This window comes from Gymnodraco acuticeps, unplaced genomic scaffold, assembly GCF_902827175.1.
Source record: "Gymnodraco acuticeps unplaced genomic scaffold, fGymAcu1.1, whole genome shotgun sequence".
NCBI classification, from domain to species: domain Eukaryota; kingdom Metazoa; phylum Chordata; class Actinopteri; order Perciformes; family Bathydraconidae; genus Gymnodraco; species Gymnodraco acuticeps.
Window position 1 is genome coordinate 6,832,135 of NW_022990295.1, and position 27,849 is coordinate 6,859,983.

Sequence of the window (27,849 nt, forward strand, 5' to 3'; positions counted from 1 at the left end):
AATTGGTTCCTAGGCTGTGAATAACCATAGTTCAGTTTCTACATAACAAAATAAAGGGGTTATGTCTGTTTTTTCTGCTGTTGAACTAGATCCAGATGCTTTGGAAGCTGGGTCAGGGTGGTGTGTGTTTAGCCTGACGGAGCTGGCCACACCACAGGGGGGCTACAGACAGATTGTGTTTCTAACAGTTTGCACTCCAAACTGAGGGTGTTAGGGTTATGAAATGTATCACTAGAAAACTATTTAAAGGAGTTATCTAGGAAGTACTGTCATTACTATTTCATAAAGAGAAAATATTCTTTAATTTATATCCAGTATTTCCCAAGATTCTAGTTTTTGTTTTTTTTTAAAACACAAAGTAACATTTGTTATGAATCTAACATGCATTGTGTTTGTTCCAGGGACGTCGTCCTACTCTCAGCAGGGATATGGCTGGGAGTCTAAGCTCTACAGCCTGGAGCACGGCCATGAGCGGCCGACAGACAGGAAGAAGAAGAGCCTTGGTCTGGCGACCCTCAAACGGAGGTTCATCAAGAGGAGGAAGTCAAGCCGCTCAGCAGATCATGCGCGGCAGATGCGAGAGCTTCTGTCAGGGTGGGATGTCCGGGACTCAAACGCCCTGGTGGAGGAGTACGAGGGCACAGCAGCGCTCAAGGAGCTAAGTTTTCAGGCCAGCCTGGCACGTGCCGAGGCCCCCAACCTGCCGCGGAATCTGGCGGCCCTCTACCAGCATAAATACTGCACCGATGTGGATCTCATCTTCCAAGGTACTTGCTTCCCAGCACACCGGGCCATCCTGGCTGCCCGCTGCCCCTTTTTTAAGACTCTGCTATCGTCATCTCCTGGCTATGGAGCAGAGGTTCTCATGGACATTGAGACCACTGGCATTGATGTGCCCATGTTCTCTGCCCTACTTCACTACTTGTACACTGGGGAGTTTGGGGTGGGAGGGGCGGAGGATACCAGGCTGCAGAACGTGGATGTGCTGGTGCAACTCAGTGAGGAGTTTGGGACTCCCAACTCCCTGGAGGCTGACATGAAGGGCCTGTTTGACTACATGTGTTACTACGACGCTCTGCTCAGCTTCTCCTCGGACTCTGAGATGATAGAGAGCTGTAACGAGCGAGGTGCCGTGGCCGCGGCACCAACAGTGGGCTCAGGATGCCCCGGGACCCCCGACGAGGACCTTAGGGCGCATAAAGCTATCCTCTCGGCCCGCTCTCCTTTCTTTAGGAACCTTTTGCAGAGGCGCATCCGCACAGGAGAGGAAATGACTGAGCGCACATTGCATACTCCCACGCGCATAGTGCTGGATGAGTCCATCATACCTCGGAAATATGTGCAGGTCATTCTCCACTGCATGTACACGGATGCGGTGGAGCTTGGGCTCGTGCTGCGGGGCAGCCCGTCGGCGGGCAGCCTGGGAGAGGTTCAAGCCCTGGTTTCTGGGGGGCGTGGAGCCAGCACGCGCACAGAGGAGGCCATGGAGCTGTATCACATCGCTCTGTTCTTAGAATTCAGTATGCTGGCTCAAGGTAAGCCATATTTACAGCCATATATAGAACCTTGTAAGAATAAATTATGTCATGTATTTTTATGCTTTGCATCTTTTACCTCTCTCATTGAAATATGAGTTCATTTAAAACATAATCATTCAAAATGATAAAATTAATTGTCTAGCTGTACTTTTATGCTTGGTCTGCCTCACAATTTAGTTTAATTTAATTAATTCATAATGTGTCCAGTCCACTGACTAAATGAGAAATTGAATTTTTCAGATCTGGCTGGATTTTGTTGTGAATAATGCCTCGCAAGGCCTTTTTAAATCCCTCTTTCTATACATTCATATAACGTGTCTAACGCTAATATATTATTATTCTACACAGTCCTTAAAACTACATCATGCATATGGTGGAATATGTGCAATATGGTTGTGCAGAGCAGGCTGGTGTTAAACAGCTTGGCTGACAGTGATGGGTGTTGGAGCTGCGGCTGCCAGTAACAGATTGATATAGGCTGAAGGGTTTGTCTGCGTCTCCAGGGGCAGACGGCTTACTGTCTGAAACATGCGCATCTGAGCCTCTGTCGTCTACTTCGTCACTGGTCTATCTTTTCTGAGGTGACAGTGTCGTTCTGACTCTAACCACTGCTTCACTTTCTGACCCCAGTAACATGTCGAAGATTAAAGTCATGGCTTGACATGAGCCAATCACTTTGTCATTCTCACCTCCTCCAGAGTCTCTTGTCTGAGTGCTGTCCAGTTCTTCGAACACATAAAGCTCCTTTTTCGATCAGAATAACTAATGCAATATTAAATACTGTCATAACTGTAGATCCAGAGAGGCTGTGTGACGCTGTTATCATATTTTATACCCGTCTTATCTTTCATAGCACCAGGATGATGTAAATTAGTTTGTCAAATATTGAAAGGGTAATAAGAGAGGCATTAAACAGTTTAAGCATACAGTTTCACTGCCCCATGCTGTCTAATGAAATCAAAACATTGTTATTTTCAATTGAAGTCACCATGTTACAAAAATATATTGAAAATGCACTCTATATACTTTGTTGTGACTCAAAACACTTTAGTGAAGCGATTTCTTTAAAAGAAAGTTTGATAGTATGCTATGCTAAAATGGATTTATAAAAGTTATTTTGAATCCAGTTCAAAAGTATTGTTTCCTCAGTAGGCAGATATTTCAGCTTTTCTGTGTAAATTCCTATGCAATATTGATACAATTTTAATAAACCATGTCATCCTAATGGGTTTAGATGTTCAAGGTTAATTTGTTGTCATTGAACAACACAAGATTACTCATCAAAATGAAGATGAAGACACTTTATGGTGGAGTGTGGAACAGCAGGTGGAGGGAAGGAGTCTCACAGCCTGAGATAAAGAGCTGCTCCGTGGTCAGGTGGTGTGGCATCAGATACTCCTGTATCGCTTGCCAGGCGTCAGCAGGGTGAACAGGCTGTTGCGGGGAGCGGGTATTGTCTTTAAATGTCCTTCGGGCTCTTCGCAGGCACCTCGCCTTACCAATATCACTCGTGCTTGGTAGAATGGTACCAATGATGCAGAGCCCACGGTTTAAGCTTTAAAATCACAGCAAGATTCATCCTCTCAAAATAATTACCTTTATGAAGAACAGTTCATAGTTCTGGGACAAAAGGCACTCGATACCTAAAGATGCTTGCATAAAATATTGTAGGGATTATTTTGTTGTGGGAAGCTGCTGATCTCCATTTCAGTGTACACTTACACCATACACAGCTGGTTAGACACCACCTCCCGTCCTCCAGCTCTAGTGTCACTCTCAGGGTCACTCTGGCAGCTTAAGCCGACGAGCAGCCAAATAGTGTCATCACCATGCACCATCACCCCCTCTTCCTTCCCATCCCCCCCTCTCAACAAGCCCCTAACTGAGGGTATTTTTATCCCCTCTCCCTCAGTGCTGCTCCGCTCTAATCAGTTCCCATGAAACCTCCATGTTAAATGGGGAGAGATAGCTGAGGTTGACCTGGTGTCATTTTATCCTAGTGTTTCATGCAGTGTTTTTTCTTTCGCAACTTCCTATTCCCTTCTTTATTTTATGTTTTCCTTTTGTATGCCTCCGCGCCGGGGACAGCCAAGTCCAGTGGTCTTATGGGAGGGTGGGAAGTTCTTCAAATTTGGCCCAAACATCCACTTTGACTCAAAGATGACATTTTGGGGATCAAAGGTCACTGTGACCTCACATCCATCATATTAAACACAATATCTCAGGAGCGCATTTAGGGACTCATCAAATGTGGCAGTAATGTCCACTTGGTAATGATAACCTGATTGTTTTTTAGTTCAATATTACTGTGAGATGAAAAACACTTTTTTGGCCATAAATCAAAATTCCTTTACTTTACAATAAATGTCTAATCTTGGATAGACATGATTGTAGAGGGCAATTTGACTGGTTGGCACAGACACTCAATGACAGAAACTGTATTTCACATTTAATTAAAAAATCCTAACAACTAGCATCTGTAAGTTAATTATGAGATTATAAGAAATGTGTCTGTTTCCATCCCACATCAGGAAACTTCAGGGGCTGCCATGTCACTTCATGAGGCAGCAGAGGACTTTTGTCAGGGATTTAATACGCACCGTCTCGCTCCTCGTGTGGTCTTCGACTGCTGCCGTCTGGCTGTGTGAAGTGCTGACTCATGGAGGTTTTTGTTGAGCTCCCTGTCAGTCTTCCAAACAAATTCTCAACATGTGCATCCCTTTATGACTCCCTCCCACTCGAATAGCAACCAATATTAAAAGCCTTATTAATTTTTCAAGGGCACCGCAGAGATGATAGCAAATTGGTGTGGTTTCAGCTTGTGCACTGTGGTACTTCCTCTCTCTCCATACACAATAACTGACCAGAGCGTTCAGTCCTTGGCCCTGAGTGATCATCGTCAGACATGATTTACTTCCAGCAGCTTGTTTACAGGCCACAGAGTGCGGTTCATGATTTAAGTGGCTTTGGAGACGGTGCGCTCCATAAACAAAGAGCTCCAAATAATAACGGCAGGATAAAATGCATACGTCCTCCAAAGTTAGTGTAGTGTTAAGCTGGCTGTTGCTGCTCCTGCTGTTGTGTTGATATTCTTGTCAGTCGGCTAAACTCCAATGAATGTGGTGTACCACCCGTGGAGAGAAGGGGAGGTGGGTTAGTATTAGATATAATAATGATTCTAATCTCCTGCTCATATTAAAAGTGCTGCGTTTTATAAGACAGGCTGTGAATTATAATGTGCTAACACAGAGCAGAGCTGTTTGCTTTCCTGGGCCACTGGTCCCAAGTGGGGTATTTTGTGCCTTTGTGCATGTGTTTGTTTGTGTGTGTCTACTTCTCAGAGAGGGCAAAGGTGAAAGACTGACATGAGAAAAAGCGCTTTCTAGAAGACAGACAGCAAAGCGAGGAGTGCTGGAGATGGAGGCACAGATGTTTTGAATCCATTTCCTGTCTGTTTATTTATAGCAGATAAAAAAGCCAAAGTGCCTTGGTCCACATTTCAACTTCATCTGTCTACTTAACGATGCTGGGTTTCCACCCTTCGTTTTAACTCTGCATTTCGCTAACTTGACATGACAACTGAAGATGCCTAAAAGGGGAAGTATCATACGTTTGTGCGTCCATGCGCACATGTGGATGTGCAGTTCTTCTAACATGTGTGCAAGTCTTAAAAGTGTGTGAGTTGTGCGTGGATGGATAAGAAGCGTTAGATTTGAAAGCAGGAGCATCTTTGGAGCCTTCACTCTCAAGTCTGGTGTCCAGTTTCCCAGAGAGTGTGTTTGGGGGCGGAAAGGCAACTTAGATCCTCTACTTTAAGATAAGCGTTTCCCAGAGGAGCGTTGCTACTTGCCTGATGGACAGGACAGACTGGAAGGAGGAAGTTGGCGAGCTTGTGTTTCAGTTTAGATCGGCTCTAACTGGACGTCAGTCAGTCTGGCTTTATCTCCATGGAAGTCCATTTTATAAATGTTGTTGATCAGAGAATAAAAGCCACTGAAGCTCTGACGTGTTTGGCATAGAAAGCTTGACCTAGCCAATCATATGTTAATCTGAGTGGATGTTTGGGGGTTTAATTGTGCCTAAAAGAATCCCTGTTAGAATAAGTTTGAGTGCTGGCGCAGGCTACATTTTCAAATCTTGGTTCCTTTTTTAAATGGCTAGAGCAGCAGTTACAACAATCCCTAAGCCTTCTGTGGATTGTTGGTGTGTGTGTGTGTTTCCTCAAGCTGCTGTGTTTACTTCTCACTGTTAAAATAAGGCAGCTTGAGACTGAAACACATCAAGGTATCAAAGGCATTTATATGGGTTGGTGTGTTACAGAGTTAAACCACTGCCTGCTGTTCTGGTATGTGCCCTGATTTAGGAAACACAGCGAGGAGGATGTGGGGGCTAGTAGAGGGAGATCCCTGGGTCAGTGAATACGAGTCAAAACTACTAATGGTCTGGCAGTGGCTGCAGAAATACATTTTGTGTTCTTTCTTTAAATCATTCATTATTAAACTTATTTTCCTTTGGCTTTTGTTAAGTATCATAGAGCTAGCTTTAATATATGTACTTGAAATATAAGACACGTGTTCCCATGAAGAGACTGGATTGAATATCAAGGTGTAAATTACTTGTGCATCTCATTGTGTCTCCCAGGCTGTGAGGACATTGTTGTGGAGAGCCTTTCTCTGGACTCACTCGTCCCCATCCTGAAGTGGAGCTCCCAGCCGTATGGTTCCAAGTGGGTCCACAGGCAGGCCATGCATTTCCTCTGCGAGGAATTCAGTCAGGTCGTCACCTCAGATGTTCTCTACGAGCTTAGCAAAGAGCACCTCCTCTGCGCCATTCAGTCTGACTACCTGCAGGTAAGAAACGGAGCATGAGCTGTCAATCTGTTGTCACTCTCTCTGACATTTCTCAGCATGGAAGATACATTTTCTAGCATGAAGCGTCAATAATGGGAGCCTGACATGTTGTCAGAATTACTGCTTAGTGAAAATACAGTGAACACATAGACATCAATGCATTAACAAACTCTGTGTCACACACACACACACACACACACACACACACACACACACACACACACACACACACACACACACACACACACACACACACACACACAGATGACACTCAGAGTCTCCAGAGTTGAGTACCATTCCCTTGAGGAAATGCCTTCAAACCAAGAACCTAATCAAAGCTGGGCTGTCATCTGCACTGCCAAGCTAGTCGGGCATCAGACCAGATGGTTGGGGTGAAGTGTTGACATGCAAATACACAAACAGACCAACCAGGCCGGAGCTATGCCGGGACACCGTCTGAACATATTGCATCTGCACCTTATCCTCACTTAACAGCTTTCTAGATTTGTTCCCGGAAATATCTAAGCTTGTCCTAATAATACTTTTGTGTCTTTCTTTCTCCCCATCCTATATCTCTATGTCTGTCTCTCTCTTTCTCTCTCTCTCTCTTTAACCCTGGCTCATTCACAGGCGAGTGAACAGGACATTCTCAAGTATGTTGTTAAGTGGGGCGAGCAGCAGCTTATTAAGAGGATGGCAGACAGGGGTAAGATAATACACTCTATAATTACCCTCTGAGCAGACCCCTAATGGCTCTGAGGAAATTACCCACTTACCAAGAGCCTCCAAAAAATGCCGAAAGCAATACTAAAATCAACCAAACTTTGCCCTTCAAAAGGAGTGGCCTCATTGTGTGTTCTGACCTCGTATGCAGTTGTCCTATGTCGGATTTATGGTCAAGGTTTTAAGTCATCATATTATATGGGCTAGTAACCTGCTTAGGAAGCTTAACCCCACAGTGGGCAATGAAATGCTTATCTGCAATTTGTTAATTTGAACTTGCTTGAACAATATGAAAAAAGCCAGCAGGGTGACTTAAAAACATTAAAAGCCTTATCATGGATGCATAAATAGTCACGGTTGTATGCATTATATAAAAAACCCGCTAATGGCTGTTCCTGTCCTAATTTACCCAGAGCCCAACCTGTTGAGCGGCACAGCCCACAGTGTGAACAAGAGGGGAGTGAAAAGGAGAGACCTGGATGTGGAGGAGCTAAAAGAGATCTTGTCTCCGCTCCTGCCCTTCATCCGGACTGAGCACATCTTACCTCCCAACAGTGACGTCCTCTCTGACGCGGTCAGTACTCATTGTCTGCTTTCCTCAGCTGATGTGTGTGTGTACTGCTCTGCACCTGAGTCATTGTAACCTTCATAAACTGAGCATCCCATTCTTCCCCTCTGTCCACAGCTGAAAAGGGGTTTGATAAGCACCCCTCCTTCAGACATGCTGCCCACAGCTGAGGGGGGCAAAGCCAATGCCTGGTTACGGCAGAAGAGTGCTGGCATCTATGTGCGCCCCCGCCTCTTCTCTCCTTATGTGGAGGAGGCTAAGGTAAGGCTCATTCACTTCTGATTAATGGGGCCTTCAGACTGCGCAGGAAGCAGTGGAATATTTGGTGTCCCTTATAGCTATCATCAAAGAGAGCAGAGGTTCTGTGAAGAGGACAGACTAACCATTAGGTGTGTTGGGAAAATGTGTGGACCTATTCATAGCTCAGAAAGCGTGCAACCATGCCCTGCTGTTGCTATGCATACTCACCTTCTCAAAGAGCAGCCTCCATCATCTTGACTGAAATACATTTTATGTCCATTTGCACATTTTCCTAATAACTTATAGGGCTTCCCAGGGTCATGAATATTTATGAACGTTTCCCAAGACCAGAGAGATTCATCATTAGATGAAGTGTCAATCAAGTGGAACTCATTTGCAAACCCTCTGTGTCCTTGAGCTGCACATAGGAGTTTTTATTTCGCAGAAGTTCTGGTCTAACTTGCCCTCTCTCGTCTGCCTGCCCCTCAGTCTGTGCTTGATGAAATGATGGTGGAGCAGACGGACCTGGTGCGTTTGCGCTTAGTGCGCATGTCCAACGTCCCAGACACACTCTACATGGTCAACAACGCCGTGCCTCAGTGCTGTCACATGATCAACCACCAGCAGATGGCCAGCAACTCCAACACAGCTCCATCAGTTGTGGCCAATGAAATTCCAGGTAAGAGGATTGCCGGTGCTCATGTCAGCAAAAACCAAACTATTCATGTATGAGACCCTCCAGAAAAATGCGATTCTGCGATCGCAGAATTTACCGCATAATCAGCAAAATGACGCAGATTTTTAAAAGGCTGCATATTTATCAAAAGGCCGCATAATCCCCGCATTTTTCCACACAAAGTTGAGAAGAAAAAAAAGTTAACTCGCCTTGACGTGAAGTGATGATGATGATGACGCGACGTCATCAGCTCGCGCATCACAGAAGGTAAACAACACCATATAGAGTGAACGTGTGGAGCTCACACGAGAGAGAAAACACCAAGATGAAAACATCTAATCCATCTCATTTACCGACGAACATTTCTGCTAAAGACCGGGCAAAGCAGTACCCCGATGTCTTGCACGAAAGTGGGGGGAAACTATTCTGCACCCCGTGCAACTGTGTGTTGGAGCATAAGAGAACATCGACGGTGACGAGTCGACCCACTTTGATTCATTCAAACATTCGAAAATGCTTTCTGCTGCTGCGGACAAGAAAGCCAAACAACTCACGTTCACCCAGGCATCAACCTCCAAAACCCTTTCGAGGGCTACAAGAAACGAGGTGAGAAGCCTCCAAGATTGAAGCTGGTGTCAGATAACGAACGTGTGTGTGTGTGTGTGTGTGTGTGTGTGTGTGTGTGTGTGTGTGTGTGTGTGTGTGTGTGTGTGTGTGTGTGTGTGGTGTGTGTGTGTGTGTGTGTGTGTGTGTGTGTGTGTGTGTGTGTGTGTGTGTGTGTGTGTGTGTGTGTGTGTGTGTGTGTGTGTGTGTGTGTGTGTGTGTGTGTGTGTGTGTGTGTGTGTGTGTGTGTGTGTGTGTGTGTGTGTGTGTGTGTGTGTGTGTGTGTGGTGTGTGTGTGTGTGTGTGTGTGTGTGTGTGTGTGTGTGTGTGTGTGTGTGTGTGTGTGTGTGTGTGTGTGTGTGTGTGTGTGTGTGTGTGTGTGTGTTAAAAAAAAAATAGCCCAATTGCTTTTACAATAAATAAACATTGAATGTGTTTAATTGTATAGTAAAGGGGTTTAACGTTAGTGGCAGATTGTGTGTGAGAGAGAATAAATAAATAATAAATAAGACATCCCAATTTCGCAACTTTCCGCAATTTCACCGCATAAAATCACATAAACCCCCTGCATGTTTGACCGCATAATCAAGGATTTTTGCCCGCGTTTTTCTGGAGGGTCTAATGTATCCTTAACATCTTGCTCGTATACAAAAGTGATCCATCCATCAATGAATGTGCTTTTTTGTGTGCGTCTTTCAGTGCCCCAGCTGTCTGTGGTGAAGGAGATGATCCGGAGGCTGCAGGAACTGAGGCACACAGAGCAGGTCCAGAGAGCTTATGCCCTCAACTGTGGTGAAGGAGCCACCGTCAGCTATGAGCTGCAGCTGCGAGTTCTGAGGGAGTTCGGTCTCGCAGACGGAGCCACTGAGCTACTGCAGGTCAGTGTGAAGCAGTTTGTCCCCGGGGTGTGGAGGGGATGATAGGACATGTCTAACAGGGGGGGAACAAAGACCTTGAAAAACCACAGGAAGATAAATCTTAAGAAAAAGCTTTGTCAGCTCCAAATCGATACAGTTTTTACTTTTTTTATAGCCTCTGTTGTCCTTTTGTGTTTTCAGAACCCGTACAAGTTCTTCCCTGATGAACGGTTTGGAGACGAGAGTCCAATTCTGGCTCTACGCAAGGTGGGTCGGTGTCGGGTAAACAGCAGCCCAGCCATGGATAGCATGTTCACAGAGCTGGAAGGGGTAGTGGGCTTCCACCCTCCCCTACCTCCTCCACCTCCCCCATACCACCCCCCTGCCACACCCAGCCATGCTCAGCTCAAGGGTGCCTGGCGTCCCCGTGTGCCCATGCCCACCCCCACCCGTTCCTTTTCCTACCCCTGCAACCGTACCCTGATCCAGCGCCATGCGGCCGCTAAGCATGGCAGCTCAGAATACTCCTCTGTGCCCAGGCCGCAGCCCCCAGACTGCACCAACCCGCAGGCTATGGGCCGAGCTTTGCTTTCAGACCAGCAAGCGGTGAGTCATGTGTTACTTCCTAGAGTCCTTGGGGTTATGGTTGTGTTTATTTAAATGCAGCTTTGTGGGTTGTGCCTGGGATCACAAGTTACTCAAATGTCAGGTAACGTAACACGTTTGTATGTGTTTTCTGATGCAGATGAACCTGGAGCCTGTTATGAGGGAGTTCATGCCTGACATTGCACTGGGCGTCTCTGTAATGTCCCTGAGGGATCAGCACATGGCAGAGATGGACAGGGACAGCCCTCACATCCCAATGGGCCCACCCGGACACCATCTGCCTCACGGACCCTGCCCCGCTGCCCGCCACAGCCACGGTCCGGGACATGGCCACTCCTGCAAGAGACACGCTCCGGAGCCCAAGCTGGAGGCTCAGGCCGAGTTCCCTGACCTGTATGATTTCTCCTGTCGACCTGCGACCCCGACCTCCACTCACCCCCTGCCCTCCTTTGCAGGACCAGACCTTTACAGCCACAGCTCTTATCCACCTCCCTACATTTCTGACTCTCAGCCCCAGGCCCGCACGCAGGGACGGACTGCCCCAGACCCGCTGCGTCTGGATGTCCTCAGCATGACCTCTCAGAGGCATGATGGAGTCCTAGCCAGCCCTTCTGGGGCCCAGCCTAGGATGGGGCACATCCCAAGGGGGCGATCAAATGAGACAGACCTGACTCACGGCTTAGGCCATTTACGGTCTCCCAGTGGGAACATGGACAGCTATGAGGAGAGGCACACAGGACCACGGGATGCCCCGGAGGAGATGGTTCTATCTGGAGAATCATTGGGCCCCGGGTCCCTCCAGCAGCCTCACAGGAACAGTGTCAGCGAGGACCGCAGGTCACCCAGCAAGCCTGACTACCCTTATAAGAAGTCTGCACTTTAACCCCCGTAGGAGCAGGAGTTGAGTTAAGAAAAGGGAAAGCATGATGAGTCCATCACAATGGATGGCGAAGCACTAAATGTGTGCCTGCGTATATGTGTGTGTGTGTGTGTGTGTGTGTTTGTGAGAGATAGGAGCAGGGGAGAGGGGTGGTCGATGGTTGCTATTTATAGGATCTGTCCTTTTTGTCCTACCTCTATCACACTGTGCTATCCATCACACAGTCAGAGTATGGAATGAGTAAGAGCTGTAGGGTAATTGTCAATGCTTGTAATTGATTGCCTGGTCCTGCTGGTTTAGAGGATGACTCAGGCTCTACTAGTATGGATTGGTGACTTGAGTTTGATTGTAAAGAAAGAGGTTAGCTCTTTTTTTGGTGAGTCCTGCATGAGGTGGTCACAAAACTAGAATATGTAGCTCAGATATGAACTGATGGTTTAACAAAGATTATATTCATAGACCCTGTTGTCTCTCGATTTTTTTTACAGCATTGAATGGGGAGATGTCAGGATAGGAATCTCAATTTACACAAGCAATGGTACACAGTCTGGGACAGGGAGTATTATGATAAAATCATATGTAAATACGTCTGGCTGTATTATTTTCCTCCTAATTCCATTTCTTCCTGTAGCATGCCTATAGCAACCCTCTTAACTAGTGTTCTCCTCCCGGCCTTGGTTTTGCAGTGCTGATGAGTAATGGGCCAAGGTTTGGTCACACAAAGCAGGAATTGGATCCGACAGGAAATAGGTCATCATTCTCCGGTAACCCAGTCTGATAATTGTGTCAGGCTTTACCTATCGCAGCCTTTGAGTGTCTGGCTTGGAGGCAAAGGCCTGGTGTTTTCAGAGGGGTGGGGGGGGCAGGTGGATCGCGAGCAGGTTTCATTGCTGGGATACAGTGGAAATATAGGGGTGCCATGGCAACTGACGTACAGTGATCGACTAGAATAATGGGGGTTTGTTGTTTTTTCAGCTGAAACAGGTGTATGTTTGTGTGTGTGAGTCTGTGTGAGGATAACTTTGATACACACAGGTGTTTAGACAATCTCAGTACTGTACACTCCCATCTTTAGTCAGGTCTGTTTGTACGTATCAGTCAGATTAACCAGAAGCTGTGGCACAGAGTGCTGCGGTTAACGTGCTGGATTATCTTGTTCTGTTTAATCCAATAGCATCAAGTAAAGAAATCTAAAGCCTTAAGCAGTGCTTGGAATATCCAGTTTTCCTTTGTTCAATTAAGAATGATGTCATTATATCGCAACCCCGTTTAATTGCTTATTTGACTGTTCTGATCACAAGACACATTAGCTACCCCTAACCCAACATTTGAAACCATGCATCATTGCCTCCATGACGCCACCCTATGGCAGACTGTGGACCTGCACAGTCAGTGTTGTTGATACTGTTAAATATGCTGTTAAGAGCTGCAGCAGCTGTAGCTAAAGAACAATGCAAAATACACATGAAAGCCTGTTGCAGCCTGGCATACAACCTCACATGTGAGTTCCATTGCACTGTAGGAGCCACCTGTCCATTAGCTGAAGGGAAAAAGAACAAATGAGTTTTGAACAAAAGGAATCGGAAGAAAAGTTGGCGATTGCTGGCTCACATCTCCAATGGAAATTGTATATAATGAATTGAGCTCCACACGTTCTGAGAAATGTTTAATGGTTTCTATCACATGTTAGTGGTTGTTGGAGTTTGTATTGTAGTGGACAACACTGTGTACTTGTCTTTGTCATGAACTCTCACTAAGAATGTGTGGTCTGAAACATTGTCTCAGAATCTATTTTGTTCTTAAATGTTATGATTAGGGCAGTCTGTACAATGTTGTAGATGGTGTGGATAACTATGTTTTGTAGAGATGTTTTTTTTTCTTCCCTATGTTTCTTTACTTTCAAAGTAACAGGAATATGTAGAGGATCTGAAGATATTAGCTCTCTGCTCTGCTGTGATGAAGTTGCCAAGCAGAAAAATCATTTTTCCATCTAGATTGCTTCATGGGGAAAAAATGCAAAACTCCAGATTCCTCCCCATGTTCATGTTGGGCAGTTGTTTTATTTTCCAGAACAATGTTCCGTCGAATAAAAGTCCTTGTTTTGCTCTTTGCTGTAGAGAAGTCAGTGCCTTCCCCCGCCTGCGGCTGGGCTTTTATTGGAAAAGTGACTTTGATGTCTATGCAAGCTCTTTTCTACCAGCTTACCAGCCTGCATCAAATAGTCCTTTCAAATCTCATGTAGCTCATTTTGTGTACATAGTGTTATTTAGCACCTTTTGAAATGGAACCATCTGAAATGTGTGATTGCTTGTGTTGAAATACAACAGGTACTTTGTACTTGTATGGTATCATAGAAAACATGTTTGTAGATTGATATTAAGTTGCATTTAGTCTCACTGAATCTATTTTTCTACTGTCACCTCAAAAGGTGCATAACAGTGGTCAACTTGAGCATCCTCAAAATAAACTGGTTTGATATTATCGAAATTATTTGATCTCAGTTGGGTCGTTTTGTTCACTAGAAACGTGATATTTTTATTTGAAACAATAATCCACATAAAACAGCGATATTTGTTTACATCACTTTTACAAAAATGTTTGTCGCCCCCCCCAGAAAACATAATTTAAACACATCGTATTAAAATGACAGACTGAACAGGAATACACATGACATTGCAATGTTCCTCTGATGGACTCATAACAAATAAAATCCTTATAAAGCATATCGGGCTGGAACTAAATGTATTTTGCTCAACGATTCAAGTAACATTCATTATGAACTTCAGAGATAAGGCATTATTTTAAATCAATAAAAACAATTGAACATGAAACTCACTAGAAGTAACATTTCTTAACAGCATGTCAGTACTCTTTGCACTAGTTGTTCAAGCTTTAGGATCACATTGGTTGCAGCGAGAATCCCCTTTTATTTAAGGAAAAAAGGGTCATTTTCTCATTTCTACATTCATTCAAAGCACCATATGAAGCAGGCATATGATGGCAGCATAGCCTCCTTGTTACTGGTTCCCTGCATTGGTCCTTCGTTTCTTTTTAGCCCGCAGCTCCTCGAAGAACTGGTGAACAGCTTCGACTGTGACCGTCTGAGAGAGACAGAGTGTTTTTAGGTCTGAGAATTAGAGAATACCCAGTATACCAACATGGCATGTAAAATGAAACTAATACCTATTGCACGTGGGTCATAATTAAATACTGTTGGATCCAGTACATCACAGGCCTTGCTATGTTAAATTATTATGCTCCAAAGACTATATTTGCACTCAGACATTCATTCCTCACCTTTCCTTCAGCAACACACTGTTCTAAAAACGCAGTCATCGACGTTGTGAACTCATTGAAACCTGAGGGGAGGACCACATGATTAATTAGTCTCGACCAATTGCCTCTGCCATAAATATCACTGCATGATTAATGTACATCCTCGGGAGGGAAAAATGACCCTATATCCTCCCCGCACTCACCGTAAATGACCTCAAGCTGCTGCACACGGTCCATCGAGTTAGTCAGCGCCATCAGCGGGTGCTGCCCAAATGGCTCGTCCATGCCTTTGTTCTCATAGGCCAGAATAGTGTCGGACTGATCCATGAGGAACTGCACCTCGGCAGCCACATAGAGCTTCTGTGCAACACAAGGAAGGAAAAATATGAATTAATCAATCTCCATAGACACTTTTGCATGAAGCATGATCACATGTAGAGTCAACATTATGAACCAGTGTTTGCGGCCTACCTTGCAGCTCATGCAGGTGCAGAGCTGGGAGCGCCAGCTGTAGGGCCAGAACACGGCCCCCTGCCGCTGCCCCTCCGGACCCTCGGCCTGCAGCTCCTCCAGCCTGCACACAACGGTTTTGGTCGTGGCGTGTGCAGTGCTGCCTGTCATTTCCTCGTGGCTCCGCTTGCAAGGGGAACTCCTGTTTGCTGCTTCCTAGGATACATATAATAACAGAGAATGGAGTGAGTTGCTTTTTAAAAAACTGGCAGGAGAAATAAATGATAAAAGCTTGGGTTTTATAACATCTCCGCACACAGCCCAGTTAGCTCTGGGGAAGTCTCAAGGCGACTGACACGATGAGATGATTGGGCGATGAAAATCACCAGTTTACAGTAAGCTGTCCTATGAAGCCTGGCCAAAGCCGTCTACAGAGCAGGAGAAGCAGTGCCTCATGGGTCATTTCCCCCTTAATTACCCAGAGGAAGGGGAAAGCATGATAACTGGAGCCTGCTCTATAATCTGCTCATTACCCTCCAGCCCCATCTTGTGGCTACAAAACACCAGCTGCCAAGGAGGAATGTGCAGAGAGCCCGCAAATACTGAGCCTTTAGGGACCTTTTCTGAAAAAATCCTGCATTATACATGAAAACTCCACATAAACGTATGGAGCATTTTCTCAATGAGCAATACTTCATACATACTCCAACAATAACAAACAATCGATACTAATCAAGAACTTCAAAATAAAAATGTAATTGAATCTATAACTATAGTAGTTGTTCATGGCTATACACTTACAATGCTTACATGCAAAGAGTAATCAGATTAAGACAATAGTTTGATATAACTGGAGAACATTGTTAATCCCTTTGAGTGGTAATATAAATTGTGATGTAAAAGTAAAACCACAATCTTTAAACAATAGTCCCCTCAAAATATTTTACATCTCATCTTCAGGGAAATCTGACTCAGATCTTTCTTTTGTATTAAGCAACAAATACTTAAAGCTGGATAAATTGATTCTCAAGTGAGGTTGGTAAAAGTAGCATATCAAAGTTATTTTTTGGTCTGAGAAAAATAGACAAAAAATAAATAAATCAGGCCCAACTGACGCTAACCCAGGCCCGGTTCCAGAACAAAATGACTCCGGGTGCATCTGAGATTAGAGTGGGTGCAGTGGTAAAGTGCTATTTTTATAAGTGGGGAGTGGACCTAACACCCTCTAGGGGGTCCTCATCTCCTCTAGGAGGGTCCTCACCTCCTCTAGGGGGGTCCGGGGGCATGCTCTCTCAGGAAGAATTTTTTTTAAATATTGAAGTTAAAAGCATCAATCTGGTGCACTTTGAGAGCAAAATGAAGAGATCTATAGATCTATGTGCTCTTTGCTTGATTCATGCCTTCCCAGTCCCTTATCACGTAGCCTATAAGAGCATGGCGCCAGTTGTTGTAGCCAGTTGTGGTGAAGGCATCTGATTTACTTGAACCGAAATGTCTACATACATAGCAGAAGATGGCATCTATTTTACATGAATATTCCAGCCAATCTCTCGCCTACAGGCGAGTTGGGCACTTTTTTAAATATACCTGGGCAGGCTCTGTTTTGCCGAGGTCCTCTGGCACTTGCGGGCCGCTGAGGGGTGGCGGTGTTTGGGACAACAAAGACGGCTGCAGCTGCTCCGCCTCCGTGGGCGAGGCGGGCAAAGCCGGCGAGTCGGGCGTTATTGTCCACGACAGTGGTCGCGGGTAACGTAATGTCCCCATGATCTGAACTGTTATTACCTGCAGTAGATGCAGTGTTACTGCTGGCGATAAGGGCTGGTTGTTTTAACAATTTTCTGATGTCCATCACTGACTGCTTTGTAAGAACCTTGCAGATGACCAACGCGCAGCGGCACAGGTCACGCACACCTGACATAATAATAACGTTACTTACCGTTTAAATTGACCAAATAAATGCAGCAGACAATGTTATTTAACCACAATTTATTTTATTTCAACTAAATTCGTCTTCTTATTATTATTACTACTATTATTATTATATATGTAATATTTTTTACTTTTTTTTTTTTTCACTTTTCATTTTTCAAATGAGGGTGCATAACGACTCAACTGAGGGTGCAATGCACCCCCGTAGAACCGGGCCTGCGCTAACCCTCAACCTCATCATGCAGTCACCCGTCTCTGTTTGGTGAATCAATGATTTGACATAAGTGAATCAGTAACAGCTGAAGAGCGGGCCCGCATCTGTGTAATAAACAATCTGAGACAGAGGAAATGGAGGGAAGATCTTTCTTTTTAATATCAATTTAGCTGACTTGATTGTGTATCCATTGAAACAATGAATTCATCATGATACTATTCGATGCAAACATTATATATTATTAAATTGAATTATCATCCACATTTAACATGTTTAATGAACTTGTGGCGAGGGTATGTTGTCTTTATAATTTTTTTAATCTAAAATGAGCATAATTGAAGGACTGATAAACCAAAACCATGAATGGAAAGGTTACAACAGGAGACGTAATGTATTCGTCCAAGTTGCAACTGCGAAAGCTTAAAAATATATATTTCAACATGGTACTTAATAATATGAAAGAAAATAACAAATAAACATGTTAAATGTAAATAAATCCAGGTTTTGGATGTAACATTTAATTAATCCTTGAAACTGCTTTTTAAGTTCTCAGATGACATGGATGTAGGCATTAGCTAACATGGGAATTTTTACAATCTCTAAAAGCCTCTACGTAGAAATTAGTTTTAAAGCTGGGGAAGCACCAGTTTTTAAGTTGGTGTTAGTTTGTATCCTGTTCACTTTATCTCAATTATATCTGTTTTCACTCTTAATAATGGAAAACCCCTTGATGCATACTGTACTTAGAAACAGAGGCAGAGGGTCTCATGAGCAAGGTTTCTCACCTCCTGCTTTGTGTGCTCGACACTGGTGGACGGTTCCTCATCTCTGCTTGGACTGGACTCTTCCTTTTCTGCTCCTTTCTCTACATCGACTTCTACCTCCTCTTCAGGCTGACTGACACTGATCACAGGTGGTGCTAAAGGGCAAACACCAATGGAAATATTACTCTGTACATTTGTGTTAAATGTTAGACATTTGGGTTTGTATTTGCTGTAAGAAGAAGCTCAGGATAATAAGTTACCTGCAAAGTGAGCAGCATACGTCCACAGGAGGGGAAACTTGTTCATGCAGGTCTCACATATCATCTCTTGCAGCTCATCAGGTTCCACTGTGGTGCAGCCCAGGTGCTGTCAAGGACAAACCAAATGACTACACAATGAGCGGTAGTCTTATAGCAGTGACATTAATGTACATTTAATTAGAAAGATGCTCAGAAATGTTGTTTTAATAACATGACTCATGCTCACCATGCTATGAAGCCAATCCTCACAGATGATACACTGAATCATCTCATCGTTGGACTATTGGGTAAATAAAAAAAGGTGTTTTGTGTAACAGACAAATAAACACTATATGTAATCCAATAATCTGACTTGCATTATCTCAGAGATGAAAAATAAAAAGGATTACCTGATCGTCTGCGTCTGGGTACGGCCGGTCACACGTGCAGTAGCAGCCGTTGAAGTTGTGATTGTATTGATTTCTGTTGTTTTGCTCATCTTTGGCCTGTGAATACAAGAGATGGAACAACTTCAGAACAGAAATGGCGGTGATTCAGTTAGAAAATCTTAAGAAAATCAGAGGACTCACAAGAATTAGCTGGCACTTGAACTCCCCGAACTTGCTATTTCCACAGTCACAGCGGAAATTTCTTAACAGAAAAATAGTAAACATTTTGTAAGGACAAAGCAAGCTGTAGGAATGATTTTTTATAAAGCAGTTTAGAAACACACACAGACACACACACACACACTTAAACAAATTACCTTTTGGTGTATAGTTCAAAGATATCATGTCCTTCATGGCATTTATTGGCACAGGCCAGACACACTCCTGCAGGCTCTGCAGCATTGGGAGTGCAGGTGCTGCAGGCAAACACAGCCTGTCTCTTTACATAGCCCTGAAACAATCAATCGATCAACAACTTTATTAATCCTGCAAGGGGCAATTGGTTATGAACAGCTGCATTGCGTTAGATGCTGAGGAAAAGTCCGCAAACAAAAGCCTAGCATGAGCTTGTGTCTTTTCAAGGTGTTTGTGGAGGTTGTGCAGTATAAAAAGCTTTGCATCCTCTTCGCCTCACCCTGCCCGATACGCAAATTGTAGTGGATCAAATTCACCACCTACTAATAATGACATGACAAGGCCTTTAGCAATGTTCTCAAAAATAGAGAAAGAGAAATAAAGATACAGCAATCCACATATTAGTGATCCCATATCCCATGTCTTAGCACTTAAGTAGTTATTCTAAATACTCTGATTAGTAATACTGCAAAGATACAAAGGGTGTTTTTTGAATTAATAGTGTTTCTATTGAGTGCCCCTTGGAAACAATAAGCCTTACGATAAATAAGTATAACATGAAAAAACACTACTGTTTAATTGTCAGCTACATGGGTGCACCCTGTGCAGTGCTTGTTTTTGCAAAAAGCGACGAGGCGACAGTAGGCGGATAAAGGCGACGGCTGCAGGGAGCTTTTCTTACCCGAGAATAGGAGCAGTTTTCTGGGTCGCTTCCAGCCAGCACAGCCAGGGCCTGCTCGAGCTCCTCCTCGCTGGCAAGACTATCGTCAATGTCTGGTTCTTCTTTATTTGCAGCCATGCTGGTAAAACTGGGCGAAGAGGACAAAGACACAGACCGGTCTGACCTGCAGCAGTGTTGACAAATGACTGTTCCGGGCGGGAGTTTAAGCGCATACCACGTGGAGGAAGTTACGCAGGATACCGATCAACAATCAACAACAGCGCGAGGGCCCCAGATTCCGGTGTCTTTTTCATATAATCTCTAGAATGCTTTACTTTTTAGTATTGTATGTTTGTTAATGTTTTCATATTGATTTGATCGACATGTGTGTTCTGTTCACGCTGTTCAAAAGAGAAACACAATCTGTAGTGTTAAACAGGACCTAAACATTTATTGTAACATAGTAGGCCTATACTTTCAGTTTTAGTAAAACTAAAATCAAGATGAGTGTTAGAATGTCCTTTTATGTATTGCACTTTATGAATAAAACACTGCATTCGATATATGATACATTTAACCTAAATACAAGAAAAATAGCAAAGGGGTTTCTACAATCTACAACGAAAGAGTGATAAACCTGTCAAACGGCAAGCAAGGTGAACTCTTTAAATACTTTTTAGTTAGAAAAGGTTCATTTTACCTGTTACTGTACTTGTGCCATGTCAATCCATTATGTCTAATGTTCGAATTTTGTAATGTGTTTTTTCTTTCTTTATTGAATGTATGAAATGCAGGCTGCATTGATGCATTTGCTTTAAGTAAACTGTAAATAAGATATCATGTCTGTCATAACAACTGACAGTCCTTCTGTTAACATGCAGAAAACAGTTGATATTGTCTGGTTATGCAATAGACATAAGTTAAATAAGATATTTTGAGCATATCATCTATATTTTTGTGGGAGAATTACAGATTACAAATATTCACAATAAGAGAAAATCCATTCATGTTTTTGAGGAAAATAACTTGACTCACACACATCATCACGGAAAATAGTATTACAATTAAAAAGGTGAAGTTTCAGTTTGTAGAATATCTGTCCTGGTGGAAGAAAGAGGTATGAAGAGGGATAGGATATGGTGTGTACTCCTCCTTTGTCATATTTTTGTTTCGTTTTACTTCCAGGAAGCTTTTGTAATTTTTGTATTCGGAAATGTAAATATCTTATTAATTTATTATTTCCTTTTGACAAACAGACCTAAGGAGTGTATAATTATCTGAATGTACAAATACCTTACTCAGTTATAATGTCAAGAAAAAGTGATGTGTAAAATTTTACGAGCCTGTTTTTCAGGTTTCAGGCTCGAAAATGACATTCCCAGAACAAATTACATATATCTTCCCTTCTAAAAGGGTTGAATTAATAATCTTTGTTCTCAAGTAATGATAAACCTGTGAGTTGGATGTAGAAAAGTCAGATTCAATATAGATGTTTTTTATTTTAAAGAAAATTCAGATTGAACATGGTAAAAAACTGTAAATTATAGTGTCCGTCCAACAAATATTTTGTACTTATAGTGAAAACTAACCTTGGATGATGGGTTAGTAGACTAAAAGCTTTAGGAATCCAAAGTACAACATATAATAAGTACCCTGTATCAAGATTGATGCAAAACAAGTTATATTTGACCTTTTTAGACAGATTTAGCACAAAAAAACCTCTTCTGGGGCCATTTGGTGGATTTTCATATCTCTGGCCCCCCTTGCTGGATTTTGACATGTGACATCTCTTTCTAACCGTCAGAGCCAATGGAATCGAGGGGAACTCCCACATAGTCCTTATTTGGTCATGTGTGTGTGTGTTAGCCTGCCGCATAGCCAAGACCGGAAGCAGCAGCCACTCTGGTGGCTACCATTAGCAGCTAACTTTTGCTCTCCGATTTTTACATTAAAATGGAATTATGGATTATAAATGAAATAATTGTTTTATACAGAGACGTTAAAAACCTATGGATTAACCGATTCAGCCGCGTTTTTTCTTATTTTAATGCCATTGAACACGTCTTTTTATCAGATTGACAGCTACGGTGAAATGATCTCCCTATAAGCTCCATAAAGGTACGTGTTGTGATGTCTGTGTTTGCTTCCCCTGTCGCGAGTTCGGATCACTCAGTGATGATACTATATCCTAAATAATCTGTGGAACCTCAGCTTTTATCGGATATCTTGTATGTGCAGCTACGATAAACATAAGGGTACTTTTATCTTGAGTTCTGTGCCAATGTCCGTTAGCATTTTTCGCTAAGGGGTCATTTAGATGCTTCTTATGAGACTTGTGTTTTGGTAAATGGTTTGTATCGTCAGTTAGCTGAGATTATTCCCGATAATCTGGTATAACACATTAATAGGTTCTTAAATATTAAGATCCCCTGAGACACAGTGTCGTGGAAAAAAAAAAACAGGGTCCCCGGCTCCCCGCCGACGGGGACATTAGGGCTGAACAGGTTAAACAGTAGGCTGCAGGTAAAATGAAAATATATAATTTAAAACAGATAGTAGCCTAACTGAATAATTAATTATATTCAGCCAGTGCACGTAGGCTATATGTGTACATATTCGTATAAGCCCACATAGGGAAGGCTAAGCCTTCCCAAATATTTTTGTCACTGCATCCTGGTAAAATTAAAATATAATGTTTGTGTATTTGACATTAGCGCTGCAATGCCATCAGTGCCCTAACCAGGGCCGTCCCTCAGATCACGGAGACTGCGTGGGGCCTCACCTCGCGGAGGGGGCCTCATCTTGCGGAGAGAGCCTCAACTGAGACGCAAATGCGGCGCACCTATGCGCTTATGCGGCGCAATTAGTGTGGCGTGGTAAGGTTTCGCCGTTGCGAGGCTCCACCAACACCCACAGTTTCGTCAACTTAAAGGTGGGGTAGGTACGTTTGAGAAACCGGCTCGAGATACACTTTTTATTATATTCCATGGAATGCTCTTAACATCCCGATAGCAATGAATATCTTAAGTGCTTTGACAAAAAATCCATAAAAAAATGTCATCTGTGGAAGCTCCCAACTCGGCCTATGTTGACGTTATGTCAGGGTCCCTGTCGTCACTTTCCAATGCAAGGGGGGCCCTTTAGCGTCGAGCTTCAACTATCAGGGAGTCCCATTGACTTGCATATAGAGCTCCCTGGACGTTGGTAATAGACGAGTTGGGATCGCAGGGAAATGCTCTAAGCAGATCCATTCTCACAGCGTTTATCAACCTTTTTCTAACTCAATATCAAGCCACACTTATTGTGTTTACTTCTTTATTTTAATTGAATAATGTCGGACTTTTGTTGCCGTCAGTTAGGGGGAGAGTAGGGGCTCAGAAAACTGAGATCTGTATTGTTTCATCGATTTTTCCTTCTAATTTTGTATTCTTTTCTAAACCACACACTGTTATTTACTCAACAATAATACACAATTATCCTTGTGTTTATGTATTTGTTTGATTGTATAATGTCGGACTTTTGGAGTCCGTCAGGACCGAGGGTTGGAGCAGCTCATATTAGTTGCTTAAGAGAATTTTACACCCGGAAGTAAGTATTCTCTCCGCTTTGCTCAAACCCCGTGATTAGTCCTCAAGCTCTGTGATTGGATGGTTTAGCCGCAATGACACACACAAACACATTCACACACCGTAGACACTAATTAGAAGAACACAGACTAAAACAGCAATATACAGAAGAATCAGATGATTAAACATGATCTTAAAATATATTTTATATATATATTTTTTTATAATAATTTGTTTTAATACTTTCTGCTGACACTAGGTGTCCTGCCCCTAATGACCAGTCGCCACTGCTCTTATCCATAGACGCCGGAGGCGGGCAGCGTCAGGTAAAACAAGTTAGCCTTCCCGAACCTGAGCCCAGGGCCGCCCCTCCCTACAGGCTAATCACGCAGGCTGCATGGGGTAGTATTGCGCAGGGGGCCCCGCCCAGAGGGCCTCAGCTGCTTTGCGCATGTTCTCCGCTCAGTTCTCCGCGCACCCCCCGCGAGAGTGAAAGTGAGAGGTGACAAGGGGAGCACGTCTGTAACCCGACACCGTTGCAATGAATCGACATCTGACCAATCACGGCTTTGATACGGCCACTAGTGCAGGTGAAGAGATGTCGGTGAAAAGACAGTTTCACCAAGAGGGAAAAAGAAAAAAAACATGAAGAAACTAGAGCATCACTCGAAGGGTTATTGTATGAGTCAAATGTACAACTTTCGAATGTTGTATAAGTCAAATTGCCAATTGCCATCTTAAAACATCAGCTGCAATTCACAACATGAAGAAGGCAGTCTCTGCATATAGGCTAATGGAGATGCAGTTATTTCCAGCATTCTTTATTTACCATTCATTCAAGTATGTGATGCCTTTTATCTGCTAATGTACAGGAGGAAGAGTGATACACTGTCTGTCTAGTAGGCTTACATAACAGTTAAAGTTTACAGCCTCAGCCTCTCCCTTAACTCCTAACAGTCATCATCATGTCAACGACAACACAGAGAAATACTGATAGAACTGTGTGTGTAGTTGTTGATACATTGCTGACAGAGGGAACTAGAATACAGATTTAACAAGTATCAGTTTTTGAGCATGTCATAAGCATGTTTTGTCTTGACTATATTACAACTATATTATAATAAAATAATATAGTATTTATATTATTGAATTGATTATGATTATGATTATTATTAGTAGAAGTAGTTTAAATTTGTTTTCACTCCTGTCGGTTGGGGGGGGGGGCCTCATCTCACAATGTTGCTTGAGGCCCCAAGTTGGCCAGGGGCCTGAGCCTCACGCGCCACCTATGAGCCTACTTATAATAACATAAAGTTATTTGTGTATGACTCATGGTCGTTGTTGCTGTCTGTTTTGTTTGTCAGAAAGAAAGAAGGAAGACTTCTGCATTTTGCAGTGGTTTTCCAATGGGTGGCGCCACAGTAACATGTTTCTCTGTTGAGATGATAAGCGCTCGTTTGTTAAATGTTGGGGCTGCTGGCATTATGCAAGCTGTGACGGGCCCATACATACAAGACAGGTCATTCATTTATGCAGACTGCAGTTGGTTTGAGTAAAAGTCACAAACCTGTTCTCTAATCTACATTTTTCTTTTAGACTTTCGAAAACGTGCATGTGGTTGATGTTGTCAGACCGTGAAGTGGCTCTCTCAGGGAACACACAGAACTTCTCTGACCGCATCCAGGATGCCTTTACTGGCTGTCGGAAATATTGTGGAGCCAGCAGCTCAAAGAGATTGTAGTTTACTGCAGCTAAATGTGCAGGGACAGGCCTCATCGTCTTTAGACTGAGAAAAACAACCCTACAATTAATGTGTGGTCCCCTATTATATTCCACTCACCAATGATACAAAAATAAAACAATTTGTTAAAACCCCATATAAAGATGTGAACGTAAATCACACTCATTAGGGTCTCTTATCCTCTTTGTTCACTGTTTAACAGAACATTATTTTTAGAGTAGAATATTCAGGTCAATTAGTCAACATGCAAAACCAAAAATACAATGTGTTTATGTTAACCAAAAATGAAATCCATGACTCGTTGCTAATGGGATCATATAACATGTATATATTTGGGTTTAGGATTTAGTTTAGTTTAGATGGGAATCGATTACTCAAGGTGTAAAGTAACTAACTACATTTACTCAAGTACTGTACTTAAGTAACATTTTGAGAGACTTGTACTTTACTGAGTATTTCAATGTTTTGCTACTTTGTACTTCTAGTTCTACCCCTCTAAAAGTCAGTACATCTATTTAATATCTGTATTACCTTTGCTATCAAGATTCGGATTAATAATGTGAAATGTAAACAACAGTTGAATAAGATTTTAGTTACACCTGGAGTAACATTCACAAGATACCCTGCACTATAAAATTAAAACTAGCTGCACCTTTACCTGCTTTGATAAACACCTGAATGCATCACTAATTATGATTAAAACATATCATATGTTATTCTGATATGGGTCAACTTGCATAATGAGTGCTTTTACTTTAGTTTCTTTAAGTATATTTTGATGCCAATACTTTTGTACTTTTACTTGAGTAACATTTGAATGCCGGACTTTTACTTGAACAGAGCATTCCTACACTTACTTCTACTTTTGATTAAGTACACGATCTGAGTACTTCTTCCCCTCTCAATGCAAATTAATCGATAATGAAAGCACAACATCACGTGAAATCAGGACAGGCTGTGATTCGACCGTCGGGAGTGGTATTTTCCGAGGGGCTCGTGAACGCAGCATCAGTCTCCTGGATCCTGGGTGTGAGCAGGCAGTTCAATCCAGAGACTGAGGCAGAAAGCACCAGGAACATCTCAACGTGAGTGCAGCTCAGCCTGTCATCTGTCACCTTGTTTGCAACTTCTCCTTCTCCACCGGACGGACAGAGAATGGGAAACTATCCCAGCTAGTTTCTGAAGAGGATACACATTCAGGAGGAGCTGTGCTAAAACTGTCAGGTTAGTTAACGCTAGCTCCCCACAGCCCCTCTTGACGTAGTTACCGTTCAGTCAGTGGCTTCATCTGTTAGCCAGGTAGCCTTTGCTTTCCACCATTGGCTAATTAATTTAGTATGAGAAAGTGGTGTAAATCTGTTCAGCAATGTAACCATGGTCAGCCTTGTTAGCAAGCTAGCTTACGTTTCTTAGTTACCATCGGTTAGCGGTGCAGACTGTCACTGCCCAGCTTGCTAGCTAACATTAGCAGTTAGCAGAAATGGTCAGTGTGTGTTTCGCTGATGCTGAACTACACTTACTGTGGTGTTACCTTTAGAAACCAAATGATGTGTGAACCATGAGTGCGCTAGGCTCCACGAGGCACTAGTAGAAAGATAGAAAGCGCCACTTCTGGTTGTGTTTGAGTAACGCAAACCGAGTGGTGGACTTCAGTGTACCTTCATTGCTTGTTGCTGCTAGGTTAACGTCATAGTGTGGCTTCCTGTTGTTTCGCCTGTACAGGTTGAGCCTCCAGTCACACCATTTACCTCCAGAGCAGGAACCGGAGCACAGTGGAGATGCAGACCTTCCTGAAAGGCCGGAGAGTCGGCTACTGGCTCAGCGAGAAGAAGATGAAGAAGCTGAATTTCCAGGCCTTTGCCGATTTGTGCAGGTATGTGTGGATACAAAGCATTTAATGTTTTAATAATCATCAACAGTGTATTCAATTGTTTATTAAGAGGTGTGCTGACATACACTGCACTTCCTCTTAGTGACTCCATGGCAAAAAGGGACATATTATTATGCTTCCTCTCTAAACCCTTTTCATTTGCACTTTCTAATTCATACTTGCACACAACAACCCTGATCATGTCTGTTTTTAAGAATTTTAGGTTTTGCCAAAACTACAAGGCCTGTGGCTGCTGTGCTACTTTTGTAATGCTTGCCCCGAGGGAAGGTGGCTATAGCAAAAGTAAATTAGTGTTGTACTTGTAGAGCTTGTTTGCCATGATTTAAGTCAGTGCCTGTTGAGACAAAAGGTTCAGGGAAAGTAATAATAATAATAATTCATTTATTTTATATAGGCGCCTTTCAAGGCTCTCATGGTCGCCGTACAAACACATTAAAAAAAAGATACACAATACATAACACCAGCATAAGGACATAAACAAGACAATGCAGTATATAAATCAATCAAATAACCAAATAAATAAAAAACAGAGAATGTGTGATGGATAATGATCAGGGTGGATATGCGAGTGTGAAGAGATATGTTTTGAGGCGTGATTTGAAAATGGGGAGAGAGTCAGTCTTGCGGATGTCAGGTGGGAGGGAGTTCCAGAGGCGGGGTGCAGAGCGGCTGAAGGCTACCCATGGTGGTTAAACGGAAGGGGGGTGCAGTGAGGCTGAGGGAAGCAGAAGATCTGAGTGTGCGGATGGGTGTGTTGATGTGCAGGAGGTCGGA

At 43.1% G+C, this 27,849-nt stretch overlaps 3 protein-coding genes across 7 annotated transcripts in view; 2 read left to right on the top strand and 1 right to left on the bottom strand.

The window, feature by feature from the left end:
• Window positions 1-14,257, top strand: part of btbd7 (BTB (POZ) domain containing 7) — a 37,131-nt gene extending 22,874 nt beyond the window's left edge. Inside the window, exons 3-11 of the mRNA XM_034222004.1 lie at window positions 402-1,535; window positions 6,180-6,388; window positions 7,019-7,094; window positions 7,525-7,685; window positions 7,797-7,940; window positions 8,409-8,598; window positions 9,898-10,076; window positions 10,257-10,661; window positions 10,801-14,257. Of these exons, the coding sequence (XP_034077895.1) occupies window positions 402-1,535; window positions 6,180-6,388; window positions 7,019-7,094; window positions 7,525-7,685; window positions 7,797-7,940; window positions 8,409-8,598; window positions 9,898-10,076; window positions 10,257-10,661; window positions 10,801-11,544 (3,242 nt within the window). The 3' untranslated portion in view covers window positions 11,545-14,257. The remainder of the gene's footprint in view (window positions 1-401; window positions 1,536-6,179; window positions 6,389-7,018; window positions 7,095-7,524; window positions 7,686-7,796; window positions 7,941-8,408; window positions 8,599-9,897; window positions 10,077-10,256; window positions 10,662-10,800) is intronic.
• ubr7 (ubiquitin protein ligase E3 component n-recognin 7) lies at window positions 14,048-20,258 on the bottom strand. The gene is made up of 11 exons (XM_034222005.1): window positions 19,899-20,258; window positions 19,180-19,313; window positions 19,004-19,064; window positions 18,824-18,919; window positions 18,661-18,714; window positions 18,435-18,540; window positions 18,196-18,329; window positions 15,289-15,483; window positions 15,021-15,177; window positions 14,839-14,900; window positions 14,048-14,642 (listed from the first exon to the last, which is right to left on the bottom strand). The coding sequence occupies exons 1-11, from the start codon at window positions 20,013-20,015 to the stop codon at window positions 14,559-14,561; spliced, it is 1,200 nt and encodes a 399-aa protein (XP_034077896.1). The 5' UTR covers window positions 20,016-20,258; the 3' UTR covers window positions 14,048-14,558.
• Window positions 20,259-26,090: 5,832 nt separating this feature from the next.
• Window positions 26,091-27,849, top strand: part of itpk1b (inositol-tetrakisphosphate 1-kinase b) — a 35,944-nt gene continuing 34,185 nt past the window's right edge. For 2 of the 5 annotated variants that reach the window (XR_004569560.1, XM_034222304.1), the window contains exons 1-2: window positions 26,091-26,269; window positions 26,907-27,057. Coding sequence is in view for 4 of the 5 variants with exons in the window: in XM_034222304.1 (XP_034078195.1) it covers window positions 26,106-26,269; window positions 26,907-27,057 (315 nt within the window). In the remaining variant the exon portion in view is untranslated. Of the gene's footprint in view, window positions 26,409-26,906; window positions 27,058-27,849 lie in introns of all 5 variants that reach the window. The other 3 variants (XM_034222306.1, XM_034222305.1, XM_034222307.1) reach the window with 3 other exon arrangements.

Coding starts and splice junctions, on each gene's coding strand:
- ubr7 (XM_034222005.1), bottom strand. CDS start 20,015: ATGGCTGCAAATAAAGAAGAACCAGACATTGACGATAGTCTTGCCAGC. Junction 19,314..19,898: donor AAAACTGCTCCTATTCTCGG/GTAAGAAAAGCT, acceptor TGATTGTTTCAG/GGCTATGTAAAGAGACAGGC. Junction 18,715..18,823: donor ACCCAGACGCAGACGATCAG/GTAATCCTTTTT, acceptor TTTACCCAATAG/TCCAACGATGAGATGATTCA.